The sequence below is a fragment of the Melopsittacus undulatus genome, chromosome 3 (assembly GCF_012275295.1).
Source record: "Melopsittacus undulatus isolate bMelUnd1 chromosome 3, bMelUnd1.mat.Z, whole genome shotgun sequence".
NCBI classification, from domain to species: domain Eukaryota; kingdom Metazoa; phylum Chordata; class Aves; order Psittaciformes; family Psittaculidae; genus Melopsittacus; species Melopsittacus undulatus.
The window spans coordinates 116,922,482-116,939,670 of record NC_047529.1 but is presented as its reverse complement, the minus strand read 5'-3'; the positions used below and the strand labels follow the sequence as shown (position 1 = coordinate 116,939,670).

General features: G+C 46.5%; 1 protein-coding gene across 1 annotated transcript in view; it reads left to right on the top strand.

Annotated features, from left to right (window-relative positions):
• Window positions 1–3,830: 3,830 nt before the first annotated feature.
• The window catches only part of HHAT (hedgehog acyltransferase), a 131,637-nt gene continuing 118,278 nt past the window's right edge, over window positions 3,831–17,189 (top strand). The window contains exons 1-6 of the mRNA XM_034060709.1: window positions 3,831–3,958; window positions 4,797–4,864; window positions 6,071–6,184; window positions 6,951–7,145; window positions 7,893–8,105; window positions 10,672–10,843. Coding sequence (XP_033916600.1) covers window positions 3,865–3,958; window positions 4,797–4,864; window positions 6,071–6,184; window positions 6,951–7,145; window positions 7,893–8,105; window positions 10,672–10,843 — 856 coding nt within the window. The 5' untranslated portion in view covers window positions 3,831–3,864. The remainder of the gene's footprint in view (window positions 3,959–4,796; window positions 4,865–6,070; window positions 6,185–6,950; window positions 7,146–7,892; window positions 8,106–10,671; window positions 10,844–17,189) is intronic.

Sequence of the window (17,189 nt, the reverse complement as noted above, 5' to 3'; positions counted from 1 at the left end):
TTGGGGATCAGAGGAGTGAAGGAACCTGTAAAGATGGAGCTACCTGCAGTGCTAACCAATTTAGTGTAAGGTTTGCCAAACCAAACAAGACAAAAAGGCCAAACTTGGTGTTGCTTTCCTAGAGTCCATAACTTCATGTCTGAGATGTCCAGAGGGAGGGCTCATGTTAGCTTCAGTTGTCTCATATTTAACTTGGCTATTGGAAGGCTCACTTGGCTCTCTTTGTGAATGCCACACCTTTTATGTTTCTGACTCTCCCTGGTTTAATGCTGCTGGTTTGCTACGTGGAGAGTTCTTGTCATAGTTCTGATTTCTCCTGAATGTACATGGCTCATCCTCCTGTCTGTTGCTGGACTTCTAATCTGCAGACTCTCATTGGGTGCTGATCCTGTCCCATCATTCAGATGTTGCACACAGGGGGGCATTAGTGTGTGATTTGCAGAGGCTGAATGAGACCAAGAGGCTTGGTTCAGTGCTGTGAACTATCAACTTGTGAGCGAGAACTCCAGGGCACTGCTTGCAGTTCCCACAGGGACTTTGTATTCAGAAAAGCAGTGAGAAGCTCGATGTGTTAGTCTGTACTGCTGCATTCATAAATACCCCTTCTGACAGCTTAACTGCATGTGAAACAAATGACAAGTTGAAAATAAGGCTTTCCTCAAAACCACAGGCTTTGTTTTGTCTTCCCAGCTGCAAAGTGCCCACTTGGCCACCTCACTGACATTTACACATCCACCCTGCCTCATCCCCTTGGCTGTGCCCATGCCCTAGAAATGTAGAGTTCCGTAGTAAGCGGACCGCAGAAGAACTTGCATGGAAAGGCAATAGTAAGGATCCAAAAGCCTCCTGCTCCCTCTCTCCTCCTTGATTCTGGAATTGTTTGCTTCACTTTCATCTGCTCATGCCTACACCTGATCACATAAGAAAGGAGACTCTTACTGCTTGACAGTGAAAACCCAACACTTTCAACTCGGGTGCAGTTGCTTCAGAAGAGCATAGAGACAATAAAAGGGACAGGAACATCTCTTAGAGACAGCTTTCTAGTGATGCTTGAACTCATCTGCAAGAGGCCAGCAGTGCACCCTCCAGTGTTCACCAAGGCCGTGGTGGGGACTGGATGCCTTCCTGCTGGCATTCTGACAGTAAGAGTGGTGCTCCAAATGTGTCCCAGAGCAACCTACCATCACGAATAATCCCTCTGCCCCACATGGATTCTCTTTTTGGCCTTGGATGTGTACACGGCATCACACTGCTTTGTTCCTAAAGGACAGATGCTTGAAAGGCTGCCAGGCCTCTGCAGCTGTTTGGGACACTGGGCAAGAGATGTTTAAACACTCTATCTCTCACAGATCAAATGAGAAGTGGGGCTTTCTGCTGCTGCTTCTCTAGGGTTGTTGCGCTCTGGTTCCTCCACTGCTAGCCAGTGACTGTAGTAGCAGCAGTATTCACTTTTGTGTGTCTAAAATAGTGAGGACCATGCCAATGTGTAGGTATTTGTTCCAGGCTGTTCAGCATCTTCGTTTACAACTAATCTTGAGATTCTGGTCACATTTTACTATGTAATATCCTCAAAATAAGAGACAGGAAAAAATTAATCATCTAGTGTAAAAGTCCAGGCAGTGAGATGTTCCAGTGGGACCATTGCTGGAGTTTGACAGTGTTTCTGCTCCGTGGGTTTGGCACTGACCTTTGTGGAAGGGTAACTGCTCACCTGGCCACAGAGCATATGTGGGCTCTTGGATGTCATAAATCATAGAATGGCTTGGGTTGGAAGGGACCTTAAAGCTCCTCCAGCTCCAACCCCTGCCACAGGCAGGGACCCCTTCCACTGGAGCAGCTGCTCCAAGCCCCTGTGTCCAACCTGGCCTTGAACACTGCCAGGGATGGGGCAGCCACAGCTTCTCTGGGCACCCTGTGCCAGCGCCTCAGCACCCTCACAGGGAACAGCTTCTGCCTTAGATCTAACCTGAACTTGCCCTGGTTCACTCTGAACCCATCACCCCTTGTCCTATGGCTGCAGTCCCTGATGAAGAGTCCCTCTCCAGCATCCTTGTAGCCCCCTTCAGACACTGGAAGCTGCTCTGAGGTCTCCACGCAGCTTCTCTTCTCCAGGCTGAACAGCCCCAGTGTTCTCAGCCTGTCTGCATACGGGAGGTGCTGCAGCCCCTGTTCATCATTGTGGCCTCCTCTGGACTTGCTCCAACAGCTCCATGTCACCCCATAACTAATGACAACGCTGCCCTTTTCAGTATAACTGGTGTAAAAGCTGTGACTTGTTAGACCTCTTCCCTTTCCGAGGCTGCAGTACCGCTCCCGCATGCACACCGTCTGTGTTATGCAGCCATCTAGAGGGCCTGCTGCCTGCACTGACTTCACACTGGTGACCAGAAACCACAGAGCTGCAGGAAAATGCAAGCTCTGCTGACCCTTAGCGGCTGCAGTGCCGATGGGAATGGTTTTACACAGCCAGGACTGATGCTCCTGTGCTGTTGTGCCGCTGGTGTCCCGTGTTTGTCCTTTCTAGGGGGTAAGGTACTGACTAACTTGTAGAGGGGGAAGCAGTGTCAGTGGAGAAGAGGGTCTGGGTATTACAGAGGAGAATGCACCTGACCTTGAGACTTTACAGCGGTTCCACTGAGCAAATGGGCTGTCTAGGAGCTATCACACCTGATGCTGTAAACTGGAGGGGAGGTATTCCCTGGCAAAGAGAGATGGACAGGAAAACTGGAGGCAAAGGACAAAATGCTATAGGACCATCATGTGGCTCTGATGGACAGATGTGATAGAGGCACCAGGAGGTGTGTGTCTGGTTCAGATAGGGAAGACTTGACCCTTGTGCTGATGGGACTTCACCCAGAGCATCAGACATGAGCCTGGCTTTCCAAGATCAGGAAACAGGAATTTGAATACTCAAAGCAGGTGTCAGGGTGATCAGGGGAACTGAAATGGTCTTTGATAGGAGGATCTTAAAGATCCTGCAAGATGGCATCCGAAAGGGTATGAACTGTTTCCCCATTAAAAATTACATCACTGATGTCAACTGAGAGGGGAAAAAAGTCACCTGGTGCAAGGTCAGAGGAACCTTTTGGGCTGGAAAATCGATGCTTTTTACACTGAGGGTGGTGAAACAGTGGCACAGGCTGCCCAGAGAGGTGCTGGATGCCCCATCCCTGGATACATTGCAGGCCAGGCTGGATGTGGTTCTGAGCAACCTGATCTAGATGAAGATGTCCCTGCTCATTGCAGGGGGTAGGAACTGGGTGAGGTTTGAAGGTCCCTTCCAACCCAAACAGTTCTGAGTCAATGTGTAACACTAAGAGCAGCTGTGTGTTCTTTAGCTGTGTGTGTTGAAGTGCACGTTGATCCATAAGGGGTTGTCAGTCCCAGCACTTCCAGCCCCGTGTTCCTGCTCTGTTGATGCCCTCCAGCCCCGCTCAGCGCTCGGGTTGTGTAGTGGTAACTGTAAGCCATAGTGTCCCCGCACTGGGTACCTTGCGCTGCCGGCAGAGGGCGCTCAAGGGCCGGAGCTCCGCCCCGCGGCCGCCCTCCGCCGCCGTCCGGGGGCCGTCGGGATCGTGGGGTCGGGGCGCTGGTTCCTGCTCCTTCGGCTGCCGAGCCCCGCTCAGGTAAGCGGGCAGCGGGGCCTTCCCTTTCTCCACCTCCGTCCCGGGTACGGTCCTGGCCCCGTTTCTCCCCACCGAGCCCGGACCGTGTTGAGCCATCGGTCCCGGGGCTTCCCGGCGGAGCCCGGCCCGCCGGGGTCCCGGTGCCTCCGTGCCTTGTTCCGCCGGGATACACGTCCCGTCTTCTCCCTCTCCCCGCAGGGAAGCGGCCGGTGGGTTCGCTGGGAGCAGCCCCAGCTCCATGCTGCTACCGGCCTGGGAAACGCGCATCTACGGGCTCCTCACCGTGGGCTCGCACCTTTACGCGTTCTACGAGGCGCACCGAGTGTCCCGAAGTGAGTCCGCGATGGGGTGCGCGATCCTGCACTCGTGGGTTGGTGTGTGCTTTGCCCGTGCTCCTCCTGGCTGCCGAGGAAGCAGCACCCAGGTGCCAGTGGGGCAGAGAGCTTTGTCCTGGGGCTCTTGGTGAGGGTGTCGGGGAAAAAGTGGGCTCAGAGCCTTGTCTGCGCAGCTTTGGGGGCAGTTTGTTTCCAAACACCTGCCTGTGCCTTGAGTCGTTTCTTAGTAGCAGCTATAGGGGCTTGTTTTGGTTCGGTGGTGCTGCGTTGTGCGGGGGGGGGGGGGGGGGGGGTTAAACAAGTTATGTAGAGTTCGTAGGTGAAAAGAAACTGCGTTCTAGCACGTTGGTGTTTTAGGGGACGTGAAGGTGGTATTACCTGATAGAAGTATAGCTCGTTAGAGAGCCTCGTTAGGGAAATGGGTATTGCTGCTGTTAGGGTGTAATGAGCCAGGTGTTCTACATTACTGATCTTAGCTGGACCTCACAAAAGCTGAAGGGAAGGAGTGCCGGAAAGGGGGGGCCCTGAAGGAAGTGCTGGGTGGGTGAGTGCAGGGCTCTGCACTCCTCTTCTGAAGAGACGGCAACAGGCTGCATGCAGGTGGGTTCTGGAGGGGGCTTCTCGGAGCAGCTTTGCCCTGCTTTGCTGTACCTGTTAATGTCAGGTTAGTGTGTCCCTTCTCTGCTGGGAGAAGCCAGGTAGTCCTTAAAGAGGGGAAAGGGGGCTTAGCACAGGTCCTGTGTTGGTAAGAGGTTGCCTGCTGTAAGTTGCTGCCCCTGTGACTCTCCCTGCTCTGGCTGCTGTGTCCTTAGCAAAGGTTTACTCTTCTCTGCAGAGTATGAAGCTGCGATGGACACAGAGTTTGGGCTGGAACCAGGGACTCTCTTTCGGGGCCTCAAAAAGGTACAATGGGAGACGGGTAACATCATCTTTTACTCTGTGGCAGTGACCACATGTCTGCATGTTTTCTGCTCCCCTGAGCTTCTGATGTAGCTTCAGAGTTTGTAGTAACTGTGCAGACATGGATGTTCATAGTCAATTTCTGTTTGTTTCTACTGAGGAACTTACCAGGTGTGTCTAGATGTGAAAACAGAACCCAAGTTTGTTTCTTGATCCCTGCACTAAACATTTCTCCTTTGTTAATAAACCTTCTGGTTTACTGTTTGGCCCTAAAAAACTATCATCCCCTTTGGGATTTCCTGCAGCCTTTTTCCTCTCTTTCCTCTTGCTGTGTGGTTTGGATAATATCAGCTTAAAATCAGTGAACACATGTTTTCCTCTTGGTTGTTCTGTAGTACAGCATGGAATAGAACAGATTTATGAGGCATACAGGCTTAAAGAAATGTGGTTGGTATTAAAATAATACCCTAAAGTAATAAGAAAATTAGCACCCAAGCCAAAAAGCAGCTTCACCATGTGCTTTTGACCTCACATCCTTCTGAAGTACAGCTGATACATCTGATACATCTTACTAATACAATGATTTACACAAGACCAGGGGTGCACAGCTGTGAAAGTATTTTGGTGTTCAGGCCCTGGTAAGGGACTCTTCACATGTGCTCTCAAGAAGGCCATAAAGCACTTGTGGAGGTACACTTTGGTGGGGCTTTGTCTAGGACACAAGGCTACCAGCTGATCCCTCTTAAATAATTGAGAGAACCCCTATGTCCCAGGGACCTCCAGATGACCTCACTTTGTATCATCCCACCTGGGCTTTGTTGAAATAGGCAGTGAAACTCCTCTCCCAGCAAGGTGTCTTTTCAGCCAAGTTGGGATAATACAAATTCCTGGCTAAGCTTTGCATGGGATCAGTGTAGTCCAAAATGGCCTCTCTTTGTAGTTAGGAGACTCCCTGGCATCTGAGGGGCAAGGCAGTGATTACTGGTCAGGTTCAGCACCAGTTGAGGGGCTTAGGAGTTGTGTCACCACAATTGAAATGGTGCTGTCAGAGCTCACTGCTGTAGGTGATCCAATTGGATTGCTGAAGTGACATTCTGCAGATGTGGAGGTCTGTGGTGTGGGGTATTGGACCTAATATATAGGTGTTTTCTGTAAGGACATGCTTTTATGGCCAGATACACATAGTGACCGGTTCCCTTGATGCCCCAGGACCCCATGGACTTTGAATGGAGCTACTGGATCGAATGGGGAAGGGAACGTATACTGTGGCTTCTGGCTGGTCACCTCCTGGTATCACAAGTGTCCAGGCTCTTGGTGGAGAAGGTATGTAAGGAGTTTCTGCACAGCAGGGGGTTTCTGTGGGTTTCAGTTTACTTGGGCATGGGAAACTTGGCACTGAGGCCACTGAGTGTGGAAAATCCCATTCTGGGGGGTGAATTGTGTGTGGGTCTGTGATGATGTTCAGGTGATAGCCTTGCTTTAGTGTTTGGAGGCTTGAGCCTCCAACCCATGAAAACCTCTGCTTTGTTGTGAGCCATTAACCAGTGTCATTTGACTTCTGCACCAAAGGAGGTTGTAGTTATTCCTTTCCAAGACTGTGAGGTGGGGACTGCTTGGTTTTGGCATGACTGCTAAATGATTGTGATGGTTGTAAGAAATGACTGGCTGGTGGTGTCCCACTTGCTAGTTTGGGGAAGGGAAGATCTTATGTTCTCCTTCAGATCAGGGAGACCCTGGATTTCATACACACTGCTACAGAAACCCCTTCTGTGTATCCCCATCCTTTATGGTTTCCCTATATGGCTTCCCAGGAAGGCATTGGAATCGCCATCCCTGGAAGGGTTCATACAAGGTCCTCAGTGCCATGGGTTAGTGGTGACCTTGGCAGTGCTGGGGATTGGTTGGACCTGATGGGCTTAAAGGGCTTTTCCAACCTAATTGACTATGACTCTATGTTTGTTCTTAACCTTGTTGACTGCATTTGTTTCCACTGTCAAGCCTGTGTAGGACAGCACAGATATTGAGGGGTTGGTTGGTTGTTTTTCATTAGAAATCATCAAACTAAAACCTGTTCATTTTTCTTTAACAGTATAAACCATGGTGCTTGATGGTTTATGGAATGGCTGCCTGCTGGTTGCTGCTGGGAATCAAGGGCTTTGCTGTCATCTTGTTACATGCAACGATTTCTTTTGCTGTGGCTCAGTTTCAGCTGTCGGTCCTGACGTGGTTGTGCTCCCTTACCCTGCTATCCACCTTACGCATACCAGTTGTGGAAGAAGCCAAGGTAATGGGAGAAGGAGTAATCAAGCATTGACTTAATTATGGTGGTGGGTGCCCATTATGGCAGCTGTAGTTTTGACAAAGTACTGGTTTTATTTCTCAGTCATGCTGGTCAGTGCATTGAAATGAAGTATGAGCCTTAATGTGCAAGTGGTATTCAGCAGAGCTGGTGTATGATAGTGCTTTACTAGTGTTCTAGTAAACACGTCTCTTGTTCTTTGAAGCTGTAATGGTGCCAGTTTAAGGTGCTAGCTTTTGGGTTTGTATCCTTAGCTAAGTGGAAAGTTCAGTAACAACTTTCCAGCCCTGAGCTTTCTCAGGAGTGACTGATTCTTTTCAGATCTGAACTGCAGCCTTGGCTTCAGCTGTAGCAGTCCCTTTGCTGACACTAGTGCTGCCAGCTGGTTTGGGTATTGTTGTACTGGGCCAAATCTGAGGGAGATGATGCCATTCCTGTAAGAATATGTCTCCTGCTATCATAGTTATTCACAACCTAATATGTTACTGAAATGGAACTGTGGGCTCTTTATGCTGGTAGCAGTAGCTCTGGAGACCCCCTTTCTCCGTCAGTTCCATCTCTCCAGGGCTACTTTTTCATGTGTTAATGCTCACTTCAGACGCTTGTGCCAGCTGCTGTTAGATTTAGTTGCTTCCTGCTGCTGCTGACCCTGAAAGTGAGGATCTGGGTGGGCATTGCTGTCCAGCCATAGAGAAATCACAGACTTGCCCTATCATGTATTTTGTATTGCAGAGGAAGTGGTATGACACTGAGAACGAGTATTACCTGCTGCTCTTCACCCTCTCTGTCCGCTGCCTCTTCTGCACTAGCTTCAGCCTGGAGTACTGCTGGCATGGACCTGCCCAGAAGCCATCCCACTCGTTCCTCTGGATGCTGGCATATGTCTTCTATTACCCCACCTTCCACAACGGGCCCCTCATGAATTTTGATGAATTCAGTAAGCAGGTAACAGAGCTTTTTGAAGATGACAGTTACTAATTTTAGTGCATCTGTGCCTCGGGTGTATTGGGTGAACTGTTGGAAGTGGATGGTGATCTCTTTTCAACTGTGAAATCTAGACACAGACCCTATGCTTTGAGGCATAGACTAAAGCATGATAGGTTCATCTTGAGAGTTTCTAATACCAATCATGACAATGTTAGGTAGGCAGTTTCATCCAGTTTTCCTTGAGATGTTCTTTTAATGGTGTATTTTGTAGTGCAGTTTACTGCTAAGCCTAAGTTTCTGTTTATTTTCTAGTTTCCTACTTGACAGAAATTGATGCAGATGAGACTTTCAAACAGAAGGTGTTTACAATGGCACTCCTTATCTGTTGTCCTTTTATCTTTAAGTGTTGAAGTATGCTCCATGCAAAAGGGAAGGCCATAGTTAGAAACCAGTCTTGGGTATTCACGCTTGTATGGCAGCTGTGGCCCAATGAACTCACACTGGGCAGGTAACTAATGTATTTAGTCAACATATATTGTCTTGGTTGGAGAGGGGTTTATTAGACTCCAGTGTTAGAGAAGGTGTAGAGAAAGCCAAGTCCTTTTCCTGTCTGGCTGATTAGTTTCCCCTATGAGACTCTGTCTGTTTCTGTCTGAAATATTTTTCCCTTAATGAAGTACTCTGAAAAAAGAAGAAACACCTCCAGAAAAGGAGTTTTGAGTCCTGCATGTTTGGACTTCAGTACAAACATGTCTAACTGCTGCTGTAATAGCTTTCCTCCTTACTGATGGTTTGAAAGATGCCAGTTTTCACTTAGACTCCTTGGAGGTTAAGAATTGTTTGGGTGCCTAAAGCTGCCTTCAGCATCATTTTGAAAATACAAAATCATGTTGTAGGAATGACTTTGAGTGTAGCACTGGGAATTCAGCCGTCCCCTGGATATCAACTTGAGGAGGAACTTTCCTCCCCAAGTTCTACTTTGGAGGATGTTTTTTTGTCTGACATCAGATCTATTCCTTCAACCAGGAACCCAGTGACACATGTTGCTACAGTCTCCAAATGCTCATAATTCTAGCTTACAGTTGTTGGGCTGGAGTTTTATTTGCCTCTCCTTTGTTAGGCAGAAGAAGGTAACATCTTCAGCAGCAGCTGATTTCAGAGTCTCAGGAAGCTGCTGGTTTGTGTTGGGAATTCTGAGTTTCCCATCTTGTTGGTGTGAAAACAGCTGATGATTACTTGGAATGCTTTTCTTCAGACTAAATGGTTAGCATGTTACTATGTGAAGGACTGACCTATCTTACTGAGCATCTTTTCCTAGTGCCTTGCAGGCTGCTTTTCAAGCCTGATTTTTCATGACAGGGGAAAACATCACATTTTGCTTTACTGGTTTTCTTGCACGCTTGAGTAAGTGTGGAATAATCACCTGTGATGTGTGACCTCCCATATGCAGACAGGCTGAGAACACTGGGGCTGTTCAGCCTGGTGAAGAGAAGCTGCGTGGAGACCTCAGAGCAGCTTCCAGTGTCTGAAGGGGCTACAAGGATGCTGGAGAGGGACTCTTCATCAGGGACTGCAGCCATAGGACAAGGGGTGATGGGTTCAGAGTGAAACAGGGCAAGTTCAGGTTAGATCTAAGGCAGAAGCTGTTCCCTGTGAGGGTGCTGAGGCGCTGGCACAGGGTGCCCAGAGAAGCTGTGGCTGCCCCATCCCTGGCAGTGCTCAAGGCCAGGTTGGACACAGGGGCTTGGATGACATGGTCTGGTGTGAGGTGTCCTTGTTCAAAGGACATTGGATGATCTTAAGGTCCTTTCCAACTCAAACCATTTTATGATTCTGTGATGTCTACAGCTAACATCACTGGGATGAAGTGAATGAGCAGACACACACAGTAATAGATATACAAAACATGAATAAATTTTTAGGCAATCCTGTGTTTCTGTTGTTTGATCATATTCTGTGGAAATTGGATATTGTGGAAAGAGGATAAAAGTATTTGTATGTTTACTATAGTTTGGGACATCTTAAGAAACCTGCCAGCAGCAAACCTTTTGTTACCTGATATTTATCTTGTGGTTAACTGCCATTTGCTCAGCACATCATATAGGTCTGGCTGATTTTGGCAATGCTACAAGAGAAGAATGGAGAACTGTCCTGAAATAATCAATCCCCTGTAGTGAGTAGAAATTGGAGGTACTTTAAGAGCAAGCAGTTATTGTTTGTGTTTGGTAGGGCTGCTGCTTGGAAAACCTTCATAGCTGTAGGTTCTTTAAACTTCTTTTGATTAAAGATTGATCAGGTCGCAGAAACTGAAAGAAGTGTCTCATGTCTGGATCCTATTCAGGTTAACAGCACTTGGCCTTTCCTGCAACAGTTTGATGCAGTCTATGGTCATGTGTGATTTCTTGTTGGTTTCTGCTGCTTACTGAGATTGAGAATGGAGAGGCCAGGTCAGGAAGTAGCAAATGGCACTGTCAAACGGTCCCCTTAGTAATGAATAGCAAATGAAATTTAATCAAGCTCTTGGGGGTTGGTATGTGAGTACCACAGTTATGTGCCATATCACCTCTTTGGGTTTCTTTTTCAGATGAGGAGCCAAGAAGCCTTCAGTTTGAAGACCAATCTTAGGATCCTCATGATGGGCATAATGCGTATTTTCTTTTGGTGGTGCCTGGCTGAGCTGATGATTCACCTCATGTATATCCACGCTCTCTACAACAGTGCTCCTCCTTTGGAAGCTGCATCATACTGGGCCTTGGGTGAGTACAGAAACAACAGCAGAAATCTTCTTTCTCCCCCTACTTTAAGAACCCCAGTCTATTTCTTTTGTGTCCCTCTGTAGGTACTTAGGAATAATGCATTATGGCCAGTCACTGTCAGAAAGGCACTCTATGGACTTCATGTAACATGTAGGTCCTCTGAGAAGCTTATGGTTAAACTGACTGAGCTGCTTCCTAAATTGAAAACCATTCTGTACTTTTTCCAGTCTAAAGTGTGTGTCTAAACTTTGGTCTAAAGTGGTTTCCCATAGAATTGGATACTTGAAAGAGTTTTGGTATGAGGATGGAGGAGGGGAGATGTTGAGAACTAAAGTGTTTATTGACCTCGGTCTCTTTGGTGCTTCAGTTTTGTGTTCTTACTGAAATGGAAACTGACAGCACTTGTGAAAAGAGCAGGGAGAAGGAATTGCTGTTTTCCTGCTTCACTTTGCCCACCTCTGTCTCCTCCCACCTCTCTGGTGTTTCATTCAAATGCCCAGCTGTGATGGGAAGAAAAATGAGCAGTGATAAATGTTACCTAAAAGGGCAAGAGCTCTGGGTGCTGCATAGGTGTAGGTTAACCCATAAGCAGCTGTTGCACGTGTTTAGTTTGATTTTGCCCCCTGCTATCACAGAAGAGTTTGGGTTGGAAGGGCCCTTAAAGCTCATCCAGTTCCAACCCCTGCCACAGGCAGGGACCCCTTCCACTGGAGCAGCTGCTCCAAGCCCCTGTGTCCAACCTGGCCTTGAGCACTGCCAGGGATGGGGCAGCCACAGCTTCTCTCGGCACCCTGTGCCAGCGCCTCAGCACCCACACAGGGAAGAGCTTTGTATCACCAGGTAGGAGGAACCAAAGTGGAGAAACCCCCAGGCCTTAAAATTGCCTTCTGAAAATAACCTTGGTAATTGCTGTATAGAACAAGGTGCCTCTTCCTGTACCAGCGAGTACCAGGTATGGTCCTGGCAAGCATTGGTTGCACATCATGTATGATGAGCAGTGTGTGGTGGAGGACTTGTGTATTGGGCTCTGGTCAGCAGAGGGCAATGTGTGCACTCTGTGTATACACACACAATCTATATTTGTGTATTCCATATATATATTATATATATAAAAAAGAGCAAGAGCAGATGGAGAGCAGAAAGTGAGAGGTTTGCCTCTATGGTTTATTCTATCCCTCCTAACTCAGTCACTGTATAGGAAGTGGAGTCTGAGTTTTCAGCCCCTGTTCTAAATGTCAATGAATTGATGAGTTAAATCTGTTAGCTGCTGGTGTTGTCTGTATATCTGACAGAAAGCTGGCCACTGGATAAGGCAGGCAAGGCTGCAGAATTAGGGACAACGCATTCTGGCTTTGGTGTTAATGGCAGATTTCTCCTTCCCTTCAAGGCTCCCAATGTTGATGTTAAGGGGGGGGGGGGGGGTGGGGGAGAGTAACTTTCCAGGCAGTGGCTAAGTAGTCTGTGTATTTGCTTATTTGAAAGCAATTAAAATGCAGTGTGAATACATGATTAGATAAGGCTGAAATGCCTCAAAGCGAAAGGTGATGAAAAACAGTGTTCAAGTAAGTTTGGACTCTGAAACCGCCTGGTTAAAATATGATCATTTGAATGAGTCCTCTGTGGGATCCCTGTTGTTCAAAGCGTGACCCTGCTCTAGGTGAGCTTTGTCTTTAGCAGTGAAAGCAAGTGTTTCAAATACACTGCAAGTGGGATTGAGGCAGAATTTGTCACTTCTTACAGTGTGTTCTCTGTAGGTTTTGTCACAGTGATTATAAAGGTCTCAGACTCAAACCAGGGACAGGCCACTTGCTTAGGGAGCCACTGATATGGGAGTAAGGATACTGGTTTTGGTTCTTTCTGTTGATCCTTACCTGATCCTTATGGATCATCCCATGCTTCTATGGCAGTTCTTGTGCACAGCCAAGCACTACCTTCTGTTATCTTACGTTCTCTGTTATTAAAACCTATTACATCAGATAGTTGAGTCTTGAGACCAAGGAAGCAGCTTGTTGTTGACTGAGGAGGATTAACCACAGGGTACATCAGCCTTTCTGCACTGCTGGGCTTGTTGTTCATTTTGGGTTTCTCATTTAACTTCAGCAGCTTCAAAGCAGCACAGAGCATCCACTTACCCTGTGATCCCTGCTTGCCCTGATAGCCTGTGTGAGGCTGTTGTGCAGTCAGCTCTAATTGGGGAGACTAGAACTGCTCCTGCATGTTCCTTCTGGGGTATCTTTGACCAGTGGGCAATAAAGGCCTGCAGTGTGGGTAAGGACAATAGTGCTGTGAGATTCTGCTCTCAGCATCTCGAGGGTAATGATGGTCAGGATACACCTCAGAAGTGTGAAGCTATCCTGTGTTCTGCAGCACTCTGTGTGGTGTTCCTGTGAGGCGAGACAGCAAAGAAGTAAAACCCCAAACCCTGACAGAGTTTGCAGTGCATGTTTAAAAGTGCCACTGCACTATGTTATTTATGGCTGTGTAGAGCAGAAATGCTGAATTTACTTAAAGAAACATTACCGAGTGCACACAGGTATAAAATGAAGAAGCAACAGTACCTGGGAGTATGTGCTACCCAGCAGTAAGAGAGGCATTTTCTTTTGTGTAAAAGGAATTAGGAAATGAGGTTCTAGAAACACCAATATACAAAATAGTGCACGGGTGCTTTTGATGCCTGTGTATTTAACCGCAACAGAGGTGCGAGCTGCCCTCAATATCACTGTTTGTGTGCCTTAGCTACTGTTAGTACAGTCTGTGAATTATATGGTTGGATTTTAAACTTTTCTTTTTAAACTTGGGTCCTTTTGCAACTAAACCAAATATCTTCTTAGGTCACATGTTCCTATTCTTCTTTTTTCTGTGCCCTTTACAAGCCAGTACCTGAGTTACTATAAGTGTACTCTTCCACTATAGGTTACCTCATTCCTTCCAGTTCACTTGCAGATGCCTAATTCTTTATGTTCTCATGCTCTTCTGAATTTGAGCATGCCAAAGGCAGTGCAGAGTCTCTCCTTTCTGAGAGGAAGGCACCTTCTGCACAGGTAACCCAGCTGGGCTGTGTGCTTTTGTGCAGACACATCGATGGTGTTCAGACACATCCATGGTGTCTGAAAGGCTTAGAGGGCTCTGTAACTTTGCTTCCCCCTTTGCTTGTTGAATATCCCTCCTGTCTCTTTGTTGGCTATGTAATGTGGGTAGAAGAAGCCTGTCTCTTGAAGAACAAGGATTTAGCACATGCGTTCCTGCACTGTTCTTGTACTACCGATGGAATAACTGTGGGATTGAAGTATTTGTGCACTGTCTCTAATCGGTGTTATATATAGGTTAAATTGGGAAGTGGCAAGTTTCAAGGTCATTAACTGGGTGATAAGCATGTTGGGAATTGTGAACAGAAGGGTATATGTCGTTCATGTGAAGGTAGAACCTTCAGTTCTTTCCTGGTCATATTCTTCCCTGGATCACTCCTCTCCCTGTGTTTCCTAAGCTGGCAGCTGGCAGTAAAGACAGTTTATGTGCCTGCCCTGTGGATCAAGGAGCTAGGAAAGTCCATAGTTAGTGGCTCCCTCTGAGAGAGACCAGGTTGCATCCCCTGTGTATCAATCCTTTAATGAACAGGGCAGTGTCACATTGCACTGTGGCCCCTGGAGTTTGAGGGGTTTCAGTGAAAACTGGTTTTTATCCATAATACGGGAAAAAATCCCAAACTGGCTGCATCCACATCTTGCATGGACTAAATACAATAGGAAAACATGGTCATGAAATACTAACAGCAATCTGTTGGTTGGTTTGTTTGTTTTTCATCCTGCAAGATAATGAGGAGGAGACTGATAAAATATTTGGCATCTTGATGTCAGTTGAAAACTGGAAATACAAACATGAATCAGACAGCTTAGTAAGATTTTTAATCTCTAAAACATTGGGTATTTCACTGCTTTATACAAAGAAGTGTGTGTGTGTGAATGTTTTATAAGCATTCCTACAGGCTAAACTTCCAGTATTGGCAGTCAACCTACTTTATGACTGGTTTTCTTTTACTCATGTGCTGTAGCTTAACCCCAGGTGGCAACAGAGCACCACGTAGTTGCTCAGTCACTCTTTTGATAGGACTGGGGAGAGAATCAGAAGGGTAAAAGGGAGAAAACCTTGGAGAAAGCCCTGGTCCTTGGTAGAAACAAGCATCTGTGATCATAACTGCCATAGGGTCAGTGTAGCTGCAGAAAGGGCAGATTTGTGCTGCTGTGCTCATCATAAAATCACCTCCTAAGTCACAAGTCTCGCCCATGAGTTTTGGTGATGGTAATGGACAGAAAAATGCCAAGTGTGGTTTCTAATACCTGGATCCAAATGGTCTGTTAGTTACTTAGGAAAATGTTCTGCTTGAGAACCCCTGTCAAAGGCAAAGGTTTGAGAATATGGAAGCTAAAGCTAATAACAGTAATGGTATGCTGTGAATATGCTACATTTTAGTTGTTCTTGAAACAAAGCCCTATGAAACTTGCAGAATGCAGCTTTGCAGTAAACGTGTGGAAGGTAAAACTGTGAAGGCCAATAAAAAAAGGCCAATTCATACAGCATAAGAAAATGTAGAATGTTGTAAGGGTTTGCAAGATGACAAACTGGAAATACCCATTTCTATACAAGTTGGTTAATGTAACCTGGGACTTCAGCTTCACTGCTGAAGTGCATTGGGTTTAAGATTGTACCAGTAATTTAACTTGCTTTTGGTTTTATCCCTTAAAACATTTCAGCTACAAATGAACCCTGAGTGCTTTGAATTAATTTATTCTGGGGAAAAGAGAGCATATGTGCAGAATTTCTTCCCTCACAGGTATTTTTAATATACACTTGCTATTGCTTGTTTCTAATTAAAGGCATTGTTTCTGTGCAGGTTCTTTTAAAGCTTGAAATTCATAGAATCCCAGCCTGGTTTGCGTTGGAAGGGGCCTTAAAGCTCACCCAGTTAATGTAGGAATCACACCGCAGGTCATTACCTGGCAGGCACTAACTACTGCATGTGTGGCAATTCTAAGACTACAGTGAAGGTGCCTATCAAAGTATGTAGATTAAGTCCTTATTGGTCCTCAGCTTGTGCCAGCTGTGCAGAGGTCTGGCCACACATGGAGAACTAAGGGAAAAACCAGCATCATAACAGCCGGACTGCCTTGGCAACAGGCAGACCTTAACCCTTCCTTCATACCTGAGGTATTCCAGCTGCTTTGCATTTGCTCCATTACAGCCCAGAGCAGGCAGAAGTACACTGCTTCACCTGAGCTTAAACGTGGAGCACAAAGGCAAACTTAAGATCAATGCTCAATTTCTCAAATTCACAATATCACAGTTTGTTCTTTAGTGTTCAGTTTGCTCCATTAATGCCCCATCCATGGCAGTGTTCAAGGCCAGGTTGGACACAGGAGCTTGGAGCAAGCTGCTCTAGTGAAGGTGTCCATGTCCATGGCAGGGAATTGGAACTGGATGAGCTTTAAGGTCCCTTCCAACCAAAACCAGTCCGGGATGCTGTGATTTTTCCAGGTCTCAAGAGAGTGGTAGTCTGTTTCTGTGCATCTCATTCCATCATGCACAGCCAAAGGGGTTTGGGATTTTACCAGTGCACAGACAGCTGTGATCTTCATAATTGGTTTGTGTGGGTGTCAGCATTCAGCTCTCCAATGAAATTTGTCAGAAGAGAAATGAGAAACTAAATGAGATGGGAATTAAAGCAGAAAGTTGGCTGTATAGATGATTTAGCAGTAATCTAATGTATGGCTAATTGGCTGGTATCCAAATTGTGCTTCTGATTGTTTGTTTTCCTCTGGGAAGAATGGTACTGAATACTAGATGACTGCTTCCCTGAAGGAAAACACCATGAGCTTCATGCCTAGGTATTCTGTTCTAGCATCAATTATCTTGTATGGCACAACTGTTTCTGATTGCACACATGGATCATGATATTAAATGTAAAAGCGTATTGTAGTAGCAAAATGCTGGCCCTGTGTAGGACAGCAGGAGCTCTGCAGTTTGCAGTATTAGCGCCAGGATTTCACCCTAGGTTGTTATATAGGACATGAATTTTTAATGCTTACCTTTTGGGTGTCATCCATAGCATAGCCATTAGTCAGCAGAATGCAAAAGGGATGCTTTGCCAGCAAAAGTCAAAGCAGATTATTTAAGTGATCATGGGCTTGGGCTGCTGGAGTCAGATTGAAATCTGTGTCTCCAAGGAGAGGCTGCAGGAGGGTTCTAAAATCACGTTAAATATCTGAGGAACTGCACTTAAATCACTGGTTAGTATCAGGGAGGGAAAGCAAAATACTGGAAAGGGGATTTAACAGTTGCATTTTGCAACTTT